At 41.1% G+C, this 18,410-nt stretch overlaps 1 protein-coding gene across 1 annotated transcript in view; it reads left to right on the top strand.

Moving 5' to 3' along the window:
- Positions 1-441: 441 nt before the first annotated feature.
- Positions 442-18,410, top strand: part of si:dkey-233k19.3 (dynein axonemal heavy chain 11) — a 36,135-nt gene continuing 18,166 nt past the window's right edge. The window contains exons 1-52 of the mRNA XM_037454174.2: positions 442-1,170; positions 1,453-1,602; positions 1,685-1,878; positions 1,973-2,162; positions 2,255-2,354; positions 2,491-2,702; positions 2,906-3,127; positions 3,224-3,391; positions 3,524-3,640; positions 3,718-3,855; positions 3,945-4,060; positions 4,210-4,405; positions 4,597-4,701; positions 4,822-5,217; positions 5,619-5,951; positions 6,068-6,322; positions 6,412-6,581; positions 6,650-6,872; positions 7,027-7,143; positions 7,262-7,348; positions 7,437-7,595; positions 7,798-7,881; positions 8,010-8,168; positions 8,263-8,385; positions 8,665-8,787; positions 9,268-9,492; positions 9,577-9,668; positions 9,756-9,882; positions 9,981-10,133; positions 10,227-10,460; positions 11,148-11,279; positions 11,643-11,803; positions 11,932-12,088; positions 12,179-12,324; positions 12,415-12,531; positions 12,619-12,757; positions 12,923-13,015; positions 13,090-13,284; positions 13,365-13,442; positions 13,531-13,663; positions 13,787-13,914; positions 14,165-14,313; positions 14,507-14,657; positions 14,758-14,889; positions 15,319-15,492; positions 16,052-16,256; positions 16,522-16,687; positions 16,823-16,925; positions 17,096-17,335; positions 17,420-17,581; positions 17,680-17,873; positions 18,225-18,387. Of these exons, the coding sequence (XP_037310071.2) occupies positions 955-1,170; positions 1,453-1,602; positions 1,685-1,878; positions 1,973-2,162; positions 2,255-2,354; positions 2,491-2,702; positions 2,906-3,127; positions 3,224-3,391; positions 3,524-3,640; positions 3,718-3,855; positions 3,945-4,060; positions 4,210-4,405; positions 4,597-4,701; positions 4,822-5,217; positions 5,619-5,951; positions 6,068-6,322; positions 6,412-6,581; positions 6,650-6,872; positions 7,027-7,143; positions 7,262-7,348; positions 7,437-7,595; positions 7,798-7,881; positions 8,010-8,168; positions 8,263-8,385; positions 8,665-8,787; positions 9,268-9,492; positions 9,577-9,668; positions 9,756-9,882; positions 9,981-10,133; positions 10,227-10,460; positions 11,148-11,279; positions 11,643-11,803; positions 11,932-12,088; positions 12,179-12,324; positions 12,415-12,531; positions 12,619-12,757; positions 12,923-13,015; positions 13,090-13,284; positions 13,365-13,442; positions 13,531-13,663; positions 13,787-13,914; positions 14,165-14,313; positions 14,507-14,657; positions 14,758-14,889; positions 15,319-15,492; positions 16,052-16,256; positions 16,522-16,687; positions 16,823-16,925; positions 17,096-17,335; positions 17,420-17,581; positions 17,680-17,873; positions 18,225-18,387 (8,502 nt within the window). The 5' untranslated portion in view covers positions 442-954. The remainder of the gene's footprint in view (positions 1,171-1,452; positions 1,603-1,684; positions 1,879-1,972; positions 2,163-2,254; positions 2,355-2,490; positions 2,703-2,905; positions 3,128-3,223; positions 3,392-3,523; positions 3,641-3,717; positions 3,856-3,944; positions 4,061-4,209; positions 4,406-4,596; positions 4,702-4,821; positions 5,218-5,618; positions 5,952-6,067; positions 6,323-6,411; positions 6,582-6,649; positions 6,873-7,026; positions 7,144-7,261; positions 7,349-7,436; positions 7,596-7,797; positions 7,882-8,009; positions 8,169-8,262; positions 8,386-8,664; positions 8,788-9,267; positions 9,493-9,576; positions 9,669-9,755; positions 9,883-9,980; positions 10,134-10,226; positions 10,461-11,147; positions 11,280-11,642; positions 11,804-11,931; positions 12,089-12,178; positions 12,325-12,414; positions 12,532-12,618; positions 12,758-12,922; positions 13,016-13,089; positions 13,285-13,364; positions 13,443-13,530; positions 13,664-13,786; positions 13,915-14,164; positions 14,314-14,506; positions 14,658-14,757; positions 14,890-15,318; positions 15,493-16,051; positions 16,257-16,521; positions 16,688-16,822; positions 16,926-17,095; positions 17,336-17,419; positions 17,582-17,679; positions 17,874-18,224; positions 18,388-18,410) is intronic.

Genomic DNA, 18,410 nt, shown 5'->3' with positions numbered 1-18,410 from the left:
TGCATTTACAAATAGATTAGAGTAGAGATTAGAGACTTCAATCACCAAGCTACTCCAAAAAAGCATTTTTGTTATTCATTTTTGTGCCTTGCAGATGATAGTTGCTGGGTGAAGTCTTCTGCTAAGACAACAGTCAAACAAGTCCTGTCACATATGTATCATAAAAGGGGCCGCAGATTTGCATCTTTTTAAACCAGGAATGTTGAACCACTGTTTAGGGACTAGTTTACTCATTGGTCTACTGCCCAATAAAAATGACTGCAGGTCATGATTTTCACATTGAGTAAAACCGTCAAACAGACATTCATTTCTCTTTTGTTAAATTGTATGTCAATATGAGTTGTGCAATGCACATGTTGATTTAATATTTTACTGATTTTACCCCCCCAGAATGCTAGCGTATGGCCATTTAAAAGTAACACAGAGTGGTATATGAGATATAATGGGCTACTAAAAATATATTTGATTTGGAAATAAAACATAATACAGTAAACATGTACTTTGAATTGTATTTCTGCTGTTCTTCCGCTTTTGTATTTAACATATACAAACAAACAACAAACCCTTCCCACACACTAGCACACACACATAGAAGAGCAGGAATAATACAATAAAACATCGTTCATTTTGTCATGTATCTCATTGGTATAAGGGCTAACAGAAGAAAAGTTTTTCACACCTGCCAAACAGTCCTCTGGCAGTGATTGAAGAGAGTGCCCGTTGCTAAGCAACGGAATGCAGAACCGCCTCCCAGGACTTTACAGCTCGTCTCCTTATTTGCAAACAGACAGATAAAGTATCTGGTAACTACTAGAGATGAAACAGCTAATTTAGTGGACGCTCTCTGGAGTTGTCACGAATCAGTTTTTCTTTAAGTTTTTTCTCCCCTGCTCCGTTTGGTGGAACGAAGAGACGAGGAGGGAGCTGAATTGATGTCGCGGTCGTCGCGCAATCATGTCCGACGAAGAACGCGTGTCGTCTTTCCTGGAGGACGACCGAGTGAAGTTTGTCGAGGGAAATGTCTGCGGGCTGCTGCGACTCCCCCGCCGGGCCTGGGACGAGAGGGCCGCCACCGAAGACTTCCAAACGCTGTTGAAAAACTTCTTTGACAAGGAGACAGTTATATTTTTCTCTGCATCGAATAAATCCTGTCTGATTGCTTCTAAAGAGGTAACTTTATGTCTTTTTTTTTTTACATAAGTTAGTCTTTTATCACCTGAAGGTAGCGTTGGTATACTACGTGACTGACGTCACTAATGCTAACCTAGATGTCACGTGTACACTTGAGTAGGAAGCTAACGTTAGCTAACGTAGGAAGCTAACGTTAGCTAACGTTAATCTTTGGGCATTTAGATTTAAGTATTTCAATTTGTGAATTCAGTGTGACAGATTCAATTTTATTGGTATCATTTATGTTTGTTGTCAAATCTTTTGATGTTATTTCAAATGTAGGTCCCACTCGATACTCAAAACAAACAAATCTACATCCTCAAGAAGAGAATTGTTCCGGTCATCTCTGAAAACTACAGGGAACTTCTGCTTTTTGGCCTCCAGTCTCCATCATCTCAACTAACGTTGCAGCTGTCCAGTACAGTTGAGCAGGTGATTGTTCTGCCTCCACCATAAATCTATTTCTGGGAAAACACACTTTATTGTATGTTGAATTCATTTTGTCTCTTGAAAGGTATGTGTTCCCCTGCTGTCAAACAACAAAAACCATCACATGTGGCCCAATCTGATATCTGAAGACATTGTTCTACATGGACAGAAGATGTGCAGTAAGACATCAGTTGTCAGGGGACAGATTTTAGGGAAAAGCATCCTGCCTATTCCAACAGAGATGGATTGGATTGAAAATTCATTCAGCACCTTCAACATGTAAGAAGATACAGGCCTCTGGATTGTGTTTTTGAGCATATGATGTTTACCGTATATATTTAACAAACAATCCCAACATGTATTTCACACTCAGGTACAATAACTATGACAGGGCACTGGGCCATGCAATAGAGACCCAGGTCATCAACTGGACCAATCTGATCCAAAGGATTTTAAAGGAGGATTCGTCAGACTTACTTCTGACAGGTTGCAATCCAGGGCCGGATGCGGAGCTGAAGTTTTGGGCATCCAGGAAGAGCAATATAGAGAACATTTATTGCCAGGTATGTTTCCCCTTTCTTCTGATTTTCACTAAAATAAGTTTAATCCCCTGACATTCCACTCAGATTAACATGTGTGGGATCTTCCCTCGTAGCTTCAGAGTGACGTTGTTCAGAAAATGGCCAAGATCTTAAAGATGATGGATAGCAGCTATCATCCAACAATCATGGCTCTAATTGGAAATGTATTTGAAGGTAAGATGAGCTGTCCCCTATTCAAAGCCAAAGGAGACATTTTTTTGTTTGCACCGTGTCAAATCGTTGATGCAAGTCATAGTGTTATTTCCAGAATGTAATATTTCTGATTGAGATGTTTTTTCTCAATCAAAAGCACTTCAAGAAGCCAAGGACATTGACATTCATCTACAGCCACTGTATGCACAACTGTCTCAACTGGAAAAGGGAGGATTTCCTCTCTTTGAAAAATTCATCCCTGCATTATTACATACAATTTTCCTTATCTGGAGCAACTGCCAGTCTTATCAAAAACCAGCACGCATCGTGGTATTACTGCAGGAGCTGTGCAATCTGTTCATTGAGCAGGTAGGAATCCTCATGTTGAACAGCTGTAGAGATGGAATAAATTGTGTGATACATACATTTGAAATTGCTTTGAATACAGTTATACATAATGCATTTATTAGAAAAAAACTGATGCTTTGCCCATGTCAGTCAGTACGGGTTTTACTCTAAATTCAGTTATTGGCTGTCTGCTTGAACAAATTGTAAAATCTTTATCTCTTTAGGCCTCTACATACCTCTCTGTGGATCTGCTTCTCCGCGAGGAACCAGAGGAAAGTCAACAAATGGTAAAGAGGGTGACACAAGTCTTCAGATGTTTCAGAGAGTGTTACCAGACTCAGAGGGAGAGGTTGGCCAACCATGTGAAACATGCACCCTGGGATTTCCCATCTGCTATGGTTTTTGTACGTTTCGACCAGTTCCTCGATCGAATACAACAGCTGGAGGTGAGACTGATTTTTATTTCCTTTAATTCAGTTGTCACAGCAAGGTCAGGATTTTTATGTGGTTTTATTTTTGACTACCCTATTTTATACTCGCAGGACTTGTTTGAAGTGATGCTGGACTTTCAGAGGATGGAAAAACTGGAATTTGCTGGACTCAATGGCAAAATCTACAGTGAGCATGCTGCTCAGATGTACAGAGAGTTCAGTAACCACTGCCAAGTGTTGAAGCACAGTGAAAACAACCCACTTGATTTCAACTCTCAGGTGAAATGAAGTTTATTGCCATATCAATTGCTGATTAAGATTTCTAAGAACAGCTACAGCATGTTTATAATGCACAGTTTTGCATTGGTGTATTAAAAGCTACTTAAATGTTCAAATCATTGACTCACTAAGGGATTTGAAAACGAGCTGAAGGATTTCAAAGTGAGGATTGTGGACTTGGAGTGCCGCCTTGCCAGTCTTCTATGCTTGGCCTTCAAGGATTGCTCTGGACTGGAATCAACCTTAAAAGTAAGCAAAACTGGATACTATTTATAAATGGAATAGATACTGGTGTGACACCAATATTTTTATATTTTTCTTTTTAGATGCTGACCATTGTTGGACCCTTCCTGGAGAGAAGTCAAATAAGACAGATATTCAGTCCCAACTTCATTCTACTGCAGCAACATTTGAGCAAAGAGTTGGCAAGATGTAAATATCTGTTTGAATCCCAGTCGACTCAGGTAATGGAACAAAAATCACCAATATATATTCAAAGCACAATCGGTATTGTCCATGCAACAATTTTGTGCAATCTTCCCTTTGTTTACAGATGGAAAGTGGTCTGACTAAGAACACAGCTTACACATCTGGAGCTTTGAAGTGGGCAAAAATGCTCAGACAACGAATTCAAACTCCATGGGAAAAAATCAAATTACTGTTCAATATGTCAGTAGAAACACCAAACTATTTTCAGTGAATGTACTATTTACAAACACTCGCTAGTGAGACTAATTAATAGATAATTATTAAAATACTGTATATACATACAAGATTTAAAAAATGACAATTTTCTCATAATTATGCGATATTTCCAGGCACGCAAGAGGTGTAGAGATGGCAAAGGAACATCACATGTACACAGAGATGTTGAGTCTCCTGGACCGATATGAGGAAGGCATTTACTCTGACTGGTGTAACGGTTTGGAACAGGCATGCCTGATCAACCTGAACCAGCCCCTTATCTCCAGAGATACATCATCTGACCTGATCTCACTCAACTTCAATCCAAAGGTAAATGGTTTAATGTCCCAAACTGCAAACTAAAAGGCACATTTCACATCATGCAGACATCCTACAATGCTAAATAATGATCCAACTTACTGTAAGACTCAATTAGTAATGTCTGTGCTTAAAAAAGACATGCATGAATTCCCTCATTGATCCACTATGACTATAACAGTTCATTTCATGTCACTCCTTAGCTGACGGAAGTCTTGAAGGATGTGAAGTATATTCAGACTCTCGGCCAGATCGAGATCCCTGCAGCTGCAATGAAAGTTTTTGAGATGCGTGACATGTTCACAAAGGCAAGAAACAAACTTTTGTCCATGGGCTGACCTACCTGCAAAATGGGAAGCATTATGTCTTTTATATTGTCTTGTGCAGCTCAGGCTATATCCTTTCTCCACACTTTTTGTATTTTTCAGTATGTGAGCAGTCTGCAGCTGATAGTACAATGGTACAACAAGCTAAAGCAGACAGTACTAGAGGTGGAACTTCCTCTCATCAGACTTGAGCAGGAGTCCATTGATGTGCGGTTGACAAGAGCAGAGTCTGACCTGACGTGGCAGGATCCGGACTGCTGGAGCTTCATCAGCACTACCAAAGACCTGGTCCACAACCTTGTATGTCGAGTCAGTGGAGCCAAAGAAAACTTCGAAGCCATCCAGTCAATAATGAAGGAATGGAGCAAAAAGGCCATGTTTACCCGAAAGGACAACAAGAGAGGCTCGCTGATACAGCTGGAAGACAGGAGAGACTGCGTCAACAAGAAGAACGAGGCCTTGAAGAAGGACGGGGACTCTATACACAAGTTGATACAGGTGCGTGTTGCTAAACGTATGACACCATTCCCTCTAGTACATTATGAATGTATTGCTCTTCTGTAAGTTATTAGCAGGGGTCCCAAACCTTTTAGCATCTTAAAGCATTCATTATTATTAATTTTCAGCATTTATGTTTGGGTTTGGCTTTGGAACTACTTCCATTCCACTAAGATAATACAATTTAGCACTTACAGTACCGAGGCTTTTGATACATTGGACCAATTAAACTGAAAAATGTTTCTACCTGACATGTTGGAAAGTCATGTAAATATACCTGCTCTAGTTATTCTGAAATAGATCAAACCAAAATATATGTATCAACCTGCCCTATCCCCAGATATCAAAGTCATACAAGTTACAAGCCCAAACATTTCCCGTTTTTGTGACAATTTCATCAGGAAAATATGGTCCTTTTCCACACTGACCCTGCGTCAGAAGCATGGCAGTCCTACCTAGAGTATGTGGATGAGATGGTGGTGGAGGGGCTCTTCTGCTACATCCGTCAATCTCTTCAGTTCCTCACCGACAACATGGAAACGAGGCCAAACCAGGCACCTCTGTTTGAGGTTCAGTTAATGCTGACATGCTCAGGAATGGTCAACCTCCCCTCCTTGGTGCAAGATGCAGGGGACGGCCTGTATGAGCTGATAGAGGGACTTGTCGGAGACATATTCAAGACATCGTTGAATATCAACAGAGTCGCTGCTCATCTTAGCGTCGAGAGTTACCAGGTAATCTGCTGTAGATTTTGATTATAACAATTCTTTTTTTTAGCTCACTGTAGTGTTTTCTTCTTCAAAGAGTAAATTCTCCTCATGTTAGGTGTCATGTGATATAACTCCTACAGGATGTAATGGATGATATGCTAGATTTGTCAGACCTGAGACAAGAGGTAATGGAACGAGTGGAGAACGTCATCAAGAAAGCAATTAGTTACCAAAGAAAGTTTGATTGCTACACCCATCTCTGGCAAGATGACAGGGCTGAGTTTCTGAGCCAGTTTCTTCTGTATGGAAGTGTCCCTACGGCTGAAGGGACAGAGGCTTGTGGTGCAGATGCACTCCTTGAGAGCCCGCCCACAATCAATAACTTCAAAGAACAGGTAAGAAGCCTTTTATAAGTCATAAATCACTTTTCCCATACGTGACAGGTGTCTAAATTATAACGTCGGACGTGTTATCATTTTGATAGATTGATTACTATGAGGATCTGCACGCCGACATTTGCAAGCTTGAAGACTTTACGGTGTTCAATGGATGGTTTCGAGTGGACATCAAGCCCTTTAAAGTGAGCCTCCTTAACACTATAAAGAAGTGGAGCTGGCTTTTCAAAGAACACCTCTTGACTTATGTCACTAACAGGTAAAATGACACATTTCTGCATAGCTATCGAATACAGAACAAACAGTAACACCAGTTATTTGTCCCAGTCTTGATGAGCTGCAGAATTTTGTAAGAGCCACTGTTCAAGGGCTAGGCCATCCCGTGGCTAAAGGAAACCACAGTGGCTTGGTGGAAGTGATGAGTCACTTGTTGGCTGTGAGAGACAGACAAACAGCCACGGACAAGATGTTTGAGCCTTTCAGGGACATAATAACCCTCCTGGAACAGTATGGAGTGACCATACCAGACCAGGTCTATTTTCAGCTGGAGGTAAGGAACGTAATGGATAATCCATATTTTATTTCCTATATTTTATTTCAAATAATAAACAATATAAGATGACATTGATAAAAAATGATTATCAATTCACAGAATATTTTTGCGCCATTCAACCACTGCGAAATAAATCCAATTCTCGCCACAGGAACTTCCGGAGAAATGGAGTGGGGCCAAAAAATTGGCCCTTAAAGTGAGGCATGAAGTGGCACCCATGCAGAATGCAGAAGTGATGGTTATACGGAGACGATGCATGACGTTTGAGGTAAGCTTTCGCTTTAAGCTCATATATCCAGAGATATTATACAAGTACATTGTTGAAGAAATTGTATTTTGGAACCAATTTGTAGAAGGCTATCAAACGGCTACTTCTTATTTTTCAGGAGAAACAAAGCCAATTCAGGGAGATGTTCAGAGCGACAACGCCCTTTAATTACAATGCAGCTTATCCCTACATCAGTCTGGAGAAAGTATGCGTTTAAACATTGGTATATTAATGAAATAACATTCCATTATCCTGTACACTCTGGATAACAATCCCCATGTGCTGTTTTCTAGGCTGAAAAAGCTGTCCGACACATGGAGAAAGAGGTAGCAGATCTACAGGAGTCCACAAATCTGTTTGACGTCACCATTCACGACTACAAAGAGATAAAGCTCTGCAGACGAGAGATCACTGTCCTCAAAGAACTGTGGGACAGTGTTGTCTATGTGAGGGTGAGTTGCTTAAAGCATAGTGTCAAGCAAAATACATTTGAACGCCTCATCTGCAACTACAACCCTGCAATAACTCACAAACTTGACCAGCCTTTGCTCTTGGAGGCTGTCGTCTATTCTTTAAATACCCTGTAGCCTCTAAATGTCCCCATTAGGGACCCTCAACCCATTGACCCCTCTGCATGTGTCTTTATCTATACAGAGCAGTGTGGAAAACTGGACAATGACCAAATGGAGGCAGATAAACGTGGACCAGATGGATGCAGAATTGAGGAGCTTTGCCAAGGTGAGGTCACCAACAGCGCTGCATCACACCAGAATATATCTCCTGCTGTCTTGCTGTCATGCACCATTGCTGTTTGCAACAGATGCCTCTAATAACTAATTATGTTTACCAACCTTCTGTCTGTGTAGGACATACGAAAGTTTGACAAAGAGGCTCGCGTGTGGGATGTGTATTCTGGGTTAGACCTTTATGTAAAGAACCTGTTGACGTCACTCCGGGCCGTGAGTCAGCTGCAGAACCCTGCAGTACGAGAGCGCCACTGGGTGAAGCTAATTAGAACAAAACAGGTGCATAAATACACACATCAGACTGCACTATGTTATTTCCCTGCGTGACAAAAATCGGAGAGTTTGCATCATGAAAAACAATCTTTTGAAATAGATGGACTTCTCAGTGACTGACAGTACCACCTTGGAGAACCTCTTGGCTCTGCAGCTCCATTTGTTCGAGGACGAAGTTTGCAACATAGTGGACGAGGCAGTCAAAGAAATGGCCATAGAAAAGGTTCTTCTTCACTTAAAAGATTGTGGTCAAACAAATCAAGTAATTTACATGAATAAAGTAATAACGGCAAACTATAAGGGGAACTTTATTGAGCTACCTGAACCACAAAACCTTTTCCATGAGTTGATTTTCTAGCATTATGAAAGTGCGTTTGGTCATTTTAATGTGGAGTTTCTTGATTAACAAATGAACACCTTATTTTAAGGAACTAAAATTAAAATCATGGTTTTCAGTTTTAATCACCATATTTGTTTTTTCATCATGCCTAATTTCTTTCAGGTTGTGACAGAAATAAGTAAAACTTGGGAATCAATGGAGCTTGCATACGAAGATCATTACCAAACCTCTGTCCCACTTCTTAAATGTGATGAGGAACTTATGGAAACTCTTGAAGATCATCAGGTAAATATCTTACATTTCTAAAATTGATTCTGAGATTTTATATGTGAATTTATTTCCCCAAGAGTTCTCAAGACCAGTTGTCTGTGAGAAGCGCTGATAGTTAAGTGCTGAATAGAGATGAGTGCAGAAAGGGGCCGCCCTGTCTGACTGTCTAACAGCACAGCTGAGAGTAGAGAGGTCCCTATTGAGTCTGTAGATTTATAGCTGCTTTAGAACACAGGACATTGTTGCTCTGCGGCGGTCCACCAGATGTATTGGGGGGTTATAGCAGGCAATTAGAAGTCTTACCACTTGAATGCCTCGATCTTTGTGGAAACAGACTGTTTCCCTCCCCCATTTTTTATGGCATGGAATGCAGATGAGGTTCAATATGCATTGTAATGAAACTGACTCATGTTTTGAGGTCAAAGGTTATTGAGATATTACTTCAGCAGTGTCATGTATTACATTGAACCCAATCCTTTTGTCTTCATTCTCAAGGTTCAGCTCCAGGGCATCTTTCAGAGCAAGCACGTACATCACTTCCTGTTGCAGGTAGTGGAACTACAGAAGCAACTGACTGTAGCTGACTCTGTGCTGATGGTTTGGATCGAGGTCCAAAGGACATGGGTTTACCTGGAAAGCATCTTCAAAAGCTGTGATGACATCTGCCAACAGCTGCCTGCAGATGCTCAGCGATTTGAAACTATAGATCTTGAGTTTCAGGTCTGCACCTTTTATGTCAGTCAAAAAGTTATGCAAACGCCATTGTTTCCATCATTGTAAACATTGTGTTTTTGTTTCTTTCAGGAACTAATGTTGGACAGTGCCAAGACTGTAAATGTAATTGAAGCCACTAACAAACCTCATCTATTTGAGAAGTTAGAGGATCTACAAACAAGGTTAACGTTTATTTGATTTCTCTTTCACTATACTACTCAGAGTCTGTTTGGATGTGGTCACTATTCTCAAACTCTCTCTTTCATTAGGCTTACATTGTGTGAAAAAGCTCTTGCTGAATACTTGGAGACAAAGAGACTTGCCTTTCCACGGTTCTACTTCATTTCCTCTGCAGACTTGTTGGACATCCTTTCCAAAGGGAGTCGGCCCAGAGAGGTATATTTATGTGGCATTTCTCTTGATTTTTTCTTTTTAATATTTGTCCAGTGTCTTTACTTAACTTCTGTGTCTATAATGTCTAATGTGTTTTGCAGGTAACTGTTCACCTCTCAAAATTATTTGACAGCCTCTCAGATCTTGAGTTTGCCAAAAACGAACAGTTGGATAACCCTAAACTTGTAGTGGGCATGTACAGCAAAGAGAGAGAGTATGTCCCATTCCAGCAAGAATGCTTCTGTTTTGGGCCGGTAAGATGGTATTCAGTAGTAATGAATTTGAATTTGCTATCGCATTTAATAAGATAAAGAACTTAACTAATAGTAAAAATGATTTTACTTAAGGTTGAGACATGGCTTTCTCGTCTGGAGGAGTCTATGAAGGAATGTGTGAGGGGTCACTTGTCTGAGGCTGTGTCTGTGTACGAGGACAAGCCCAGAGAGCAGTGGATTCTTGACTTTCCTGCCCAAGTGGCTCTCATTGGATCCCAGATCTGGTGGAGCAATGATATGGAGCTTGTCTTTAAAAGACTGGAGGAAGGATTTGAGACTGCACTTAAAGAATACAACAAGAAACAGGTACATAGTATGATGAGCTAACACACCAACAAGTACTATGAATATGATTATCATAAGCATTATCTCGCATGAAATTGGGATTCAGGACAACACCACCACAGACCATGACCTCAACAACTGACAGGAATCTATTTGCACTATTATACATTTTGTTACAACATCAGTTAAGGTAATTGACAGTGTAGAAATAGTCATCTGTGAGTAAAGTGGCAACTGCTAAAGACGTTGGACATGTTTTCCATAATGCCGTCCGAATGACTTCAGAGTCAGTGACCTGAGATGGGTATGTGAGGCCTTGGCTATGCTCACACGGTATTATCACTCTTGTCAGTTTCATCAGCAATATTTAAGGTTACCATGTCCTTGGTTGCTGTTTGAATAATCTTTCCCTTCCTTTAAGGCACTGGACTGATTGGATCTGCTGTTGCACAACATCAGTAACAAATGCAAGACATCAGAGATGTTTTAGCTGGAACAAGAACAAAAAAACACTTTTAATTTCCTGATTGCATGGTCCGCATTAATATACTGACGGTGTATGTTGTTCTGCATTGATTGGTTTTATGACTTACTGTAAGATACTGCATTTTTTACCAGTTCATGTTGTGTGTAAATTTAAATTTGCATATTTAACTTCTGCCTATTTTCACTGCATTGCTTTACATATGCTTATCTTCCCGCTTCAAGGTTTCTCAGCTGAACTTGTTGATCGGCATGCTGCTGGGAGAACTGAGCCCAGGCGACAGACAGAAGATCATGACTTTGTGCACCATTGATGTCCATGCTAGAGACATTGTTTCCAGCCTTATCGCCCAAAAGGTAATCACATGAATCAATGCATAATAAACATTTCTTTGTAGTCTTACTGTGTTAATTTTGAAATGATATACATTATTCTAAGCATACAAACTATTTCACAGTGTTTAGCTTTTGAGATTATGATTTAAAATCATAATCCGTATGGCTCAATTTTCAAGATACAATCAATATGAGGCAACAAAAAAATAAAAATGAAATGAGATAAACAGGAAAGGGACAGCCTCCTAAATTATAAACTATAGTCCTAAACCACAACAAGACACTTGAACTTTTAAATTTGTTATGATCATCATACCACCTGCTGCCCTTATCTCTCGTGGCATATTATCTCTGGTTTAAAATAGCAACCGCATGTGTTCACAGGTCACCACCTCACAGGCCTTCCAGTGGCTTTCCCAGCTCCGGCATTGCTGGAATGAAGAGCAGCGTCACTGCTTTGTTAACATTTGTGATGCCCAGTTCCTTTACTCATATGAGTATCTTGGCAATACGCCGCGTCTAGTCATCACCCCCCTCACAGACCGGTAACCCTGTCTCTAATCAATTTTTGTTTGCATCCAAGTAACGTTTCAATACATGCATTCGCTACAACCAGCATTTTCCATAAACACCTTTGTGTTTCTCTTTGTGCTTTTGCTATTGTCATCTTCAGGTGCTACATCACCTTAACTCAGTCGCTGCACCTGACCATGAGTGGGGCCCCAGCGGGCCCTGCTGGAACAGGGAAGACTGAGACCACTAAGGACCTTGGGAGAGCCTTGGGGGTCATGGTGTACATCTTCAACTGTTCTGAACAGATGGACTACAAGGTGGAAAAGTCATTCACAATTATTCCCGTTGGTCCGTATATGTAATGTATAATTAAATGCAAAATATATTTTTTTTTACTTGATTATCAGTCAATTGGTGATATCTACAAAGGTCTGGCCCAGACGGGATCATGGGGCTGCTTCGATGAGTTCAATCGCATTGCTGTGGATGTTCTGTCAGTTGTAGCAGTGCAGGTCAAAACTATACATGACGCCATCCGCACTAAAAAGAAAAGGTAACCAGCTGCAGGTGGTAGTGTGAAGCCTTTGAGGTGTAGTATAGTAGTAATAGTCGACATGTGGTAACCCTTCATGCAACCTCATAGGTTCCTGTTCTTAGATGAGGACATTGTCTTAAAGCCCTCTGTGGGGATTTTCATCACAATGAACCCTGGCTATGCAGGCAGGACGGAGCTACCTGAGAACCTCAAGGCTCTTTTCAGGTGAGAGTGATCAGTAACTCTTTTTATAGTGTGCCTCTACTCAGCATTACTCAGTCCATTGTCTGCATGTTCTCTGTCCCGCTGCAGACCCTGCGCCATGGTGGTGCCTGACACCGAGCTTATTTGTGAGATAATGCTGGTTGCTGAAGGCTTCCGGGGGGCTAAGCCATTAGCCAGGAAGTTTATTACTCTTTACACTCTCTGCAAAGAACTCCTTTCTAAGCAGGTAGGCGAAAAACACCTAATTGCACTGTTCTATTTCCTAATGTTGGATCACAACGTACAACATCAGTAATAAATATTTCAGAGCGCAGCCTTTTCATTCGAAGTCCACCTTTGGATGTAAAAATAAGAATACACATTTTTACTGTTGATTCTGTTTTTCTTTTAGGACCACTACGATTGGGGTTTGCGTGCTGTCAAGTCTGTTCTGGTTGTGGCAGGAGCACTGAGAAGAAGAGACAAGAGTAGACCAGAGGATCAGGTGATTTACATGAGTATTTTATCTCCCTGCCACATGAGGAAGACTCTATTCTATACAGGCATTTTACTTCTCAGGTGTTGATGCGTGCACTGAGGGACTTCAACATGCCTAAAATTGTCACTGAGGATGTGACTATCTTCTTGGGATTGCTGGGAGATCTGTTCCCAGGCTTGGAGGTGGAGAGAGAGAGAGACTGCAAATTTGAAAATGCCGTCCGAAAAACCACGCTGGAGCTTCGACTCCAGCCCGAGGAGACGTTCATCCTTAAGGTTTGATAAGAAATGGTGTATTTCATGGTCAATGCTTAAAATAAGAATGAAATAATCTATTTCTACATTTATTTTGTCAGGTGGTGCAGTTAGAGGAACTCATGGCAGTGCGTCATTCTGTCTTTGTTGTTGGAAATGCTGGGACCGGGAAAAGCCAGGTCAGAATTTACTGCCTTCCGAATTCTGAAAGTAAATTCTCAATTACTGTAAGGTACACAACATATCAGGTGTTTATCTTTTCAATAGATATTGAGAGTTCTTCATAAAACCTACGTAAACTTGAAGAGGAAACCTGTGTGGAATGACCTCAATCCAAAAGCAGTTGACAGAGATGAATTGTTTGGCTTCATCCACCACGCAACCCGAGAATGGAAAGATGGTAAACAAAGCTGGTCTTTAATTGAGGATAACAAACCAGTGCCAAGTCATTCCAGATCTAAACAGCTCTAACGCCTTGTTATCTCGGCTGTTGTTGTTTGCGTTCTTCCTCTCTTTCTATAAGGGTTGCTTTCGTCGCTGATGCGAGAGCAAGCAAACATCTCCCACGTAGGACCTAAGTGGATTGTGTTGGATGGAGACATTGATCCGATGTGGATTGAATCACTCAACACAGTGATGGATGACAACAAGGTACCTCCCTCCTGTTCACTCATACGCTATTGTAAAACACACAGCCACCAAGGGGGTTTGGACAGAAAAAGATGTTTCTTTCCCCTCCTTCAGTAATCAATTCCTTGAGTGTGAGTTCTTGAAAGTCTATTTCCACAGCAATGAATCACAAGTCTCAGGGATGTTGCCCATTTGAAATATTCCAAAGCAACTCTGTTTTCCTTATCGTTAGAATGGTCTTTTCCATCAGATTGACCATAACTTCTTTCAGGTGCTGACTCTTGCCAGTAATGAACGGGTGCCACTCACTTCATCCATGAGACTAGTGTTTGAAATCAGTCACCTCAGGACGGCCACTCCTGCTACTGTGTCCAGAGCGGGAATTCTTTATGTCAACCAGCAGGACCTGGGCTGGAACCCGTGAGTCAAATAATATCAAAGCATTGTTTGCGTTTTCATCACAAAGCCGTTTTTGTACTATCGTCAGTATCATGTGTTGTGCTTGTTGCGCCAGAGTGACGATGTTGCGTAAATCTATTACATTCACAAAACAAAGCAGACACACTTAGATTCCCAACAGCACTTCAATACAAAATGATTCCTTCTCTCTCAGGTACGTCGCCAGCTGGATTGAACAAAGACAACGCCAGACAGAAAAGGCCCACCTCACCATAATGTTTGAAAAATATGTTCCTCGTTGCCTAGAAAAGATGAAAAACAGCTTCAAGACCATCACTCCTATCCCCGAAAACTCCATGGTGCAGGTAAACAACATCACGCATGCATATTCAGTGAGTTCATCGCTTCCTTTGTACCTACACGGCCAGCAAATCGGAATGAAATCTATATTTCTTTCTCATTCAGACCCTCTGCACTTTGCTCGACTGCCTTCTAACACCAGAAGGTATTCCATCTGACTCTCCACGAGAGCTCTATGAGACCTACTTTGTCTTTGCCTGCATCTGGGCTTTTGGTGGAGCCCTCTTTCAAGATCAGGTATTTCTTTCATTTCATTCCAGTGCACGAAATCACGTCTTGTATCAACATACATGTAGTCTATAACAGTAATTTTAGTGTTAACAAGACACTAAAATACCTCGCAAATGTCTGTGTTTTAATAATGTTAACAAATATTTGCCTTTTATTTAATAGGAGCTGAAACTCATCAGTTGTTTGATGACAGAAATAAAGCATTTTTCATAATAAAATGTGTTGCTGACTTTAGCTTTTCAGGCACGATCAAGGAATGTTGGTCAGTGTTATTGGATAGTTTGTTAATACTCCTCCTGGTAATAGTCCAGTTTCACTCTAGTTGCTTCTCGATTTGTCTTTGTTCTCCTGTTTGCAAGGTACAGAAGGTAGAACTTCTGGTGGGATGTTCATATGAATACATGCATAATATTACATCTTCAATGATTTGTCCAGCTCTATGATTACCGGGTGGAGTTCAGTCATTGGTGGACCAAAGAAATGAAGACAGTGAAGCTGCCAGCACAGGGGACAGTGTTTGACTACTACCTTGAGCCTCAAACTAGACGGTTCCTGCCCTGGAGTGATAATGTGCCTCCTTTAGAAATGGAAACTTGTACACCATTACAGGTAAGGAAATAGAAGCACCCTTCATGTAACTTCAAAAAGACAGACGTATCAAATAATCACACCTTGAGCAACCTTCTTAAAGAAAAAATAACCAGAAATAAACAATAAAGGAATATTAAAAATGCATGTCTGCCTCAATGAACATAATAAGAGAGGGCAAAGTCCAATCATGAGGTTATGGCAGGAGTGCTGGAATGGATGATAGGTTTTCCACTGTGTCTGATTACCATGCACTACACCCCATACCAGACTGTGTGGGGGTGAAGACATGAGCAACAAGGCTTGAGCTATCACCCACACTCTATTGTCTTTCTTTATGCTCCTGCGTACAGCTGTGAATGCTCCAAAGGCTCTTGCTGAGCCATAATTAGTGGGGTTTTGTTCTGAGCAAATGATGCTATTATGACAGAATAGTTGTGGTGCACCGGGGAAGTACAAGAAATTATAAATCACATACAATTCACTGAACACATGTCTGTCAATAAATCACACTCAAAGAAAGCCATAATAACCATGTATGTTTCTGCTCTCTGTCTGCCTGCTGTTTCTATGATTGCAGGCTGTTGTGGTACACACAGCAGAGACTGTGCGACTTTGCTACTTCATGGACTTGTTGCTGGAGAGCAGACAGCCACTAATGCTCGTGGGGAATGCTGGAGTGGGAAAGACCGCACTCGTCAAGAACAAGTTTGACTGCCTGACAGAGAGTTACATGACAACAAAAGTACCCTTCAACTACTACACAACCTCCCTCATGCTGCAGGGTGAGTGAGGGGTTTTTGATTGTTATTTAGTGCTGACAAGAACTTCAAGTAAACAGTGGCACCATCTGCTGGTAATGCTCAGGTTCAGAAATATCACACTCATTCCGGCAATCATTACGTACATCATCATATCATTCGACATTCTAACATTTGCTTTGAAAAATAGATTATTCTCGCTCTCTATAAAAAAAAATGTGTGTGTCTTATATGTAGTTTAATTGATTATATGTTTTTGGGACAAAGATCACTTTGCTTTCTCCTGTAGGGAATCTTGAGCGGCATCTAGAGAAAAGAGCGGGCAGAAGCTTCTTCCCCGTAGGCAACAGAAGGATGGTCTACTTCCTGGACGACATCAACATGCCTGCTGTCGACAGTTATGGAACAGTGCAACCTCACACACTTATACGTCAGCATCTGGACTATGGGCACTGGTGAGAATACAGCTCACACTTTGTGCCAGTGCTTCTGTTTTGTGTTTGTATCTTATGCCAGCACATGAAAGATATTGGCCTAACTACCGTGTGTTGTACTTGTTACATTAATCTGTCTTCTTCTGCTCTCTTTAGGTATGATAGACAGAAACTGAGCATAAAAGAAATACACAATACCCAGTATGTGGCCTGTATGAATCCAACTGCTGGGAGCTTCACTGTCAACCCCAGACTACAAGTATGTGTCCCACTTACATGGCCATCAATCTTATTTTCTGATGTCAGATCAAAAGAGCATTATTTATTATTCAATGCAAGCGTTCACGATTTTAGGTGCCATGTAGTTTTAAGTACGGATGGATTCATGCTCTGTGTTTTCTGATGCTTGGTTTTCCCTTTACTCTGCAGAGACATTTCTCAGTGTTTGCCGTGAACTTTCCTTCATCCGATGCTCAGACGTCAATCTTCAGTCAGATCCTTTGTGGCCACCTGAAGCAGCAGCTCTTCAGTCCGCTGGTTGAGAAGAGCGCCGTAGCTGTTGTTCAAGCTGCCATAACTCTTCATCACAAGATGGTTCACAGCTTTCTTCCCACAGCCATCACATTTCACTACACGTTTAATCTACGAGATTTGTCTAACGTCTTTCAGGTAGTACTGATAGTGAGCATTTATTTCGCAGTTAGACTTTTTAAAGCAAACCGAAGTAACCCGACAATTATCTGTGTTATTCAGGGCATGCTCTTCGCTGGGCCTGACAGTGTGAAAGAGAGCACTGACCTGGCACTGTTGTGGCTCCATGAGTCCTGTAGAGTGTACTCAGACAGACTGGTAGATGTCAAGGACTTGCAGCTCTTCCGGATGCTCCAGATGGAGACTGCGCATGAATGCTTTGAGGTGCAAACCAGAATCTGATAACTAAACTAAACAGATCTGTCAATCAATTAAAATACATTAAACAATTCAAATTATTTAATATGTTTTTCCTTTTCCAGGGGCTGGAGGAAAAAAAATTGACAAAGCTGCCACTCCTCTATTGCCACTTTGCCAAAAAAGGCACTGAAGCCTCCTATGCTGCGATCACAGACTGGGCGGCACTCAAGTCCGTCCTCACAGAGGCCCTGGAGAGCTACAATGAGCTCAATGCAGCCATGAATCTGGTACTGTTTGAAGATGCCATGCAACATGTGTAAGTAGTGATTGTTTTATTATGCCATTCTAGAAAGTATAATAAACTAAGGACTAATGATCAAAACTACATGAAATGATTCACTTTGATAATGTTATTTTATTGTTTTCCTCCCAAAATTGAACCTAAAAACACCATGTAAAGGAAGAGCAAATATTTTAACAACAGAAAAAGGACATACACAATTTTATGAAATTAAATGATGCTAATATAGTGTGAGTCATTGGCATATATTAAACCATCTATACAGCTGATGTGGATATGATATATGAAGACAGTGTGTATAGTTTTTGTTAAAATTTGGTTGCATAGAGGTGTTTTATGGCTTAACAAAGATTGTGTTGCTACCAGCTGTCGCATCAGTCGTATCCTGGAGTCCCCGGGGGCACACGGCTTACTGGTTGGGGTCGGGGGCAGTGGGAAGCAGAGCTTGACTCGTCTGGCTGCCTACATATCCTCCGTGGAAGTCTTCCAAATCACTCTGAGTAAGGGTTACAGCATCCAGGACCTCAAGGTAAATATTCATGTTGTTAAGAG

This window comes from Pungitius pungitius, chromosome 11 (genome assembly GCF_949316345.1).
Source record: "Pungitius pungitius chromosome 11, fPunPun2.1, whole genome shotgun sequence".
In the NCBI taxonomy this organism is placed as follows: domain Eukaryota; kingdom Metazoa; phylum Chordata; class Actinopteri; order Perciformes; family Gasterosteidae; genus Pungitius; species Pungitius pungitius.
The sequence above is the reverse complement of the archived record's forward strand: the minus strand, read 5'-3'. Positions and strand labels throughout refer to the sequence as shown.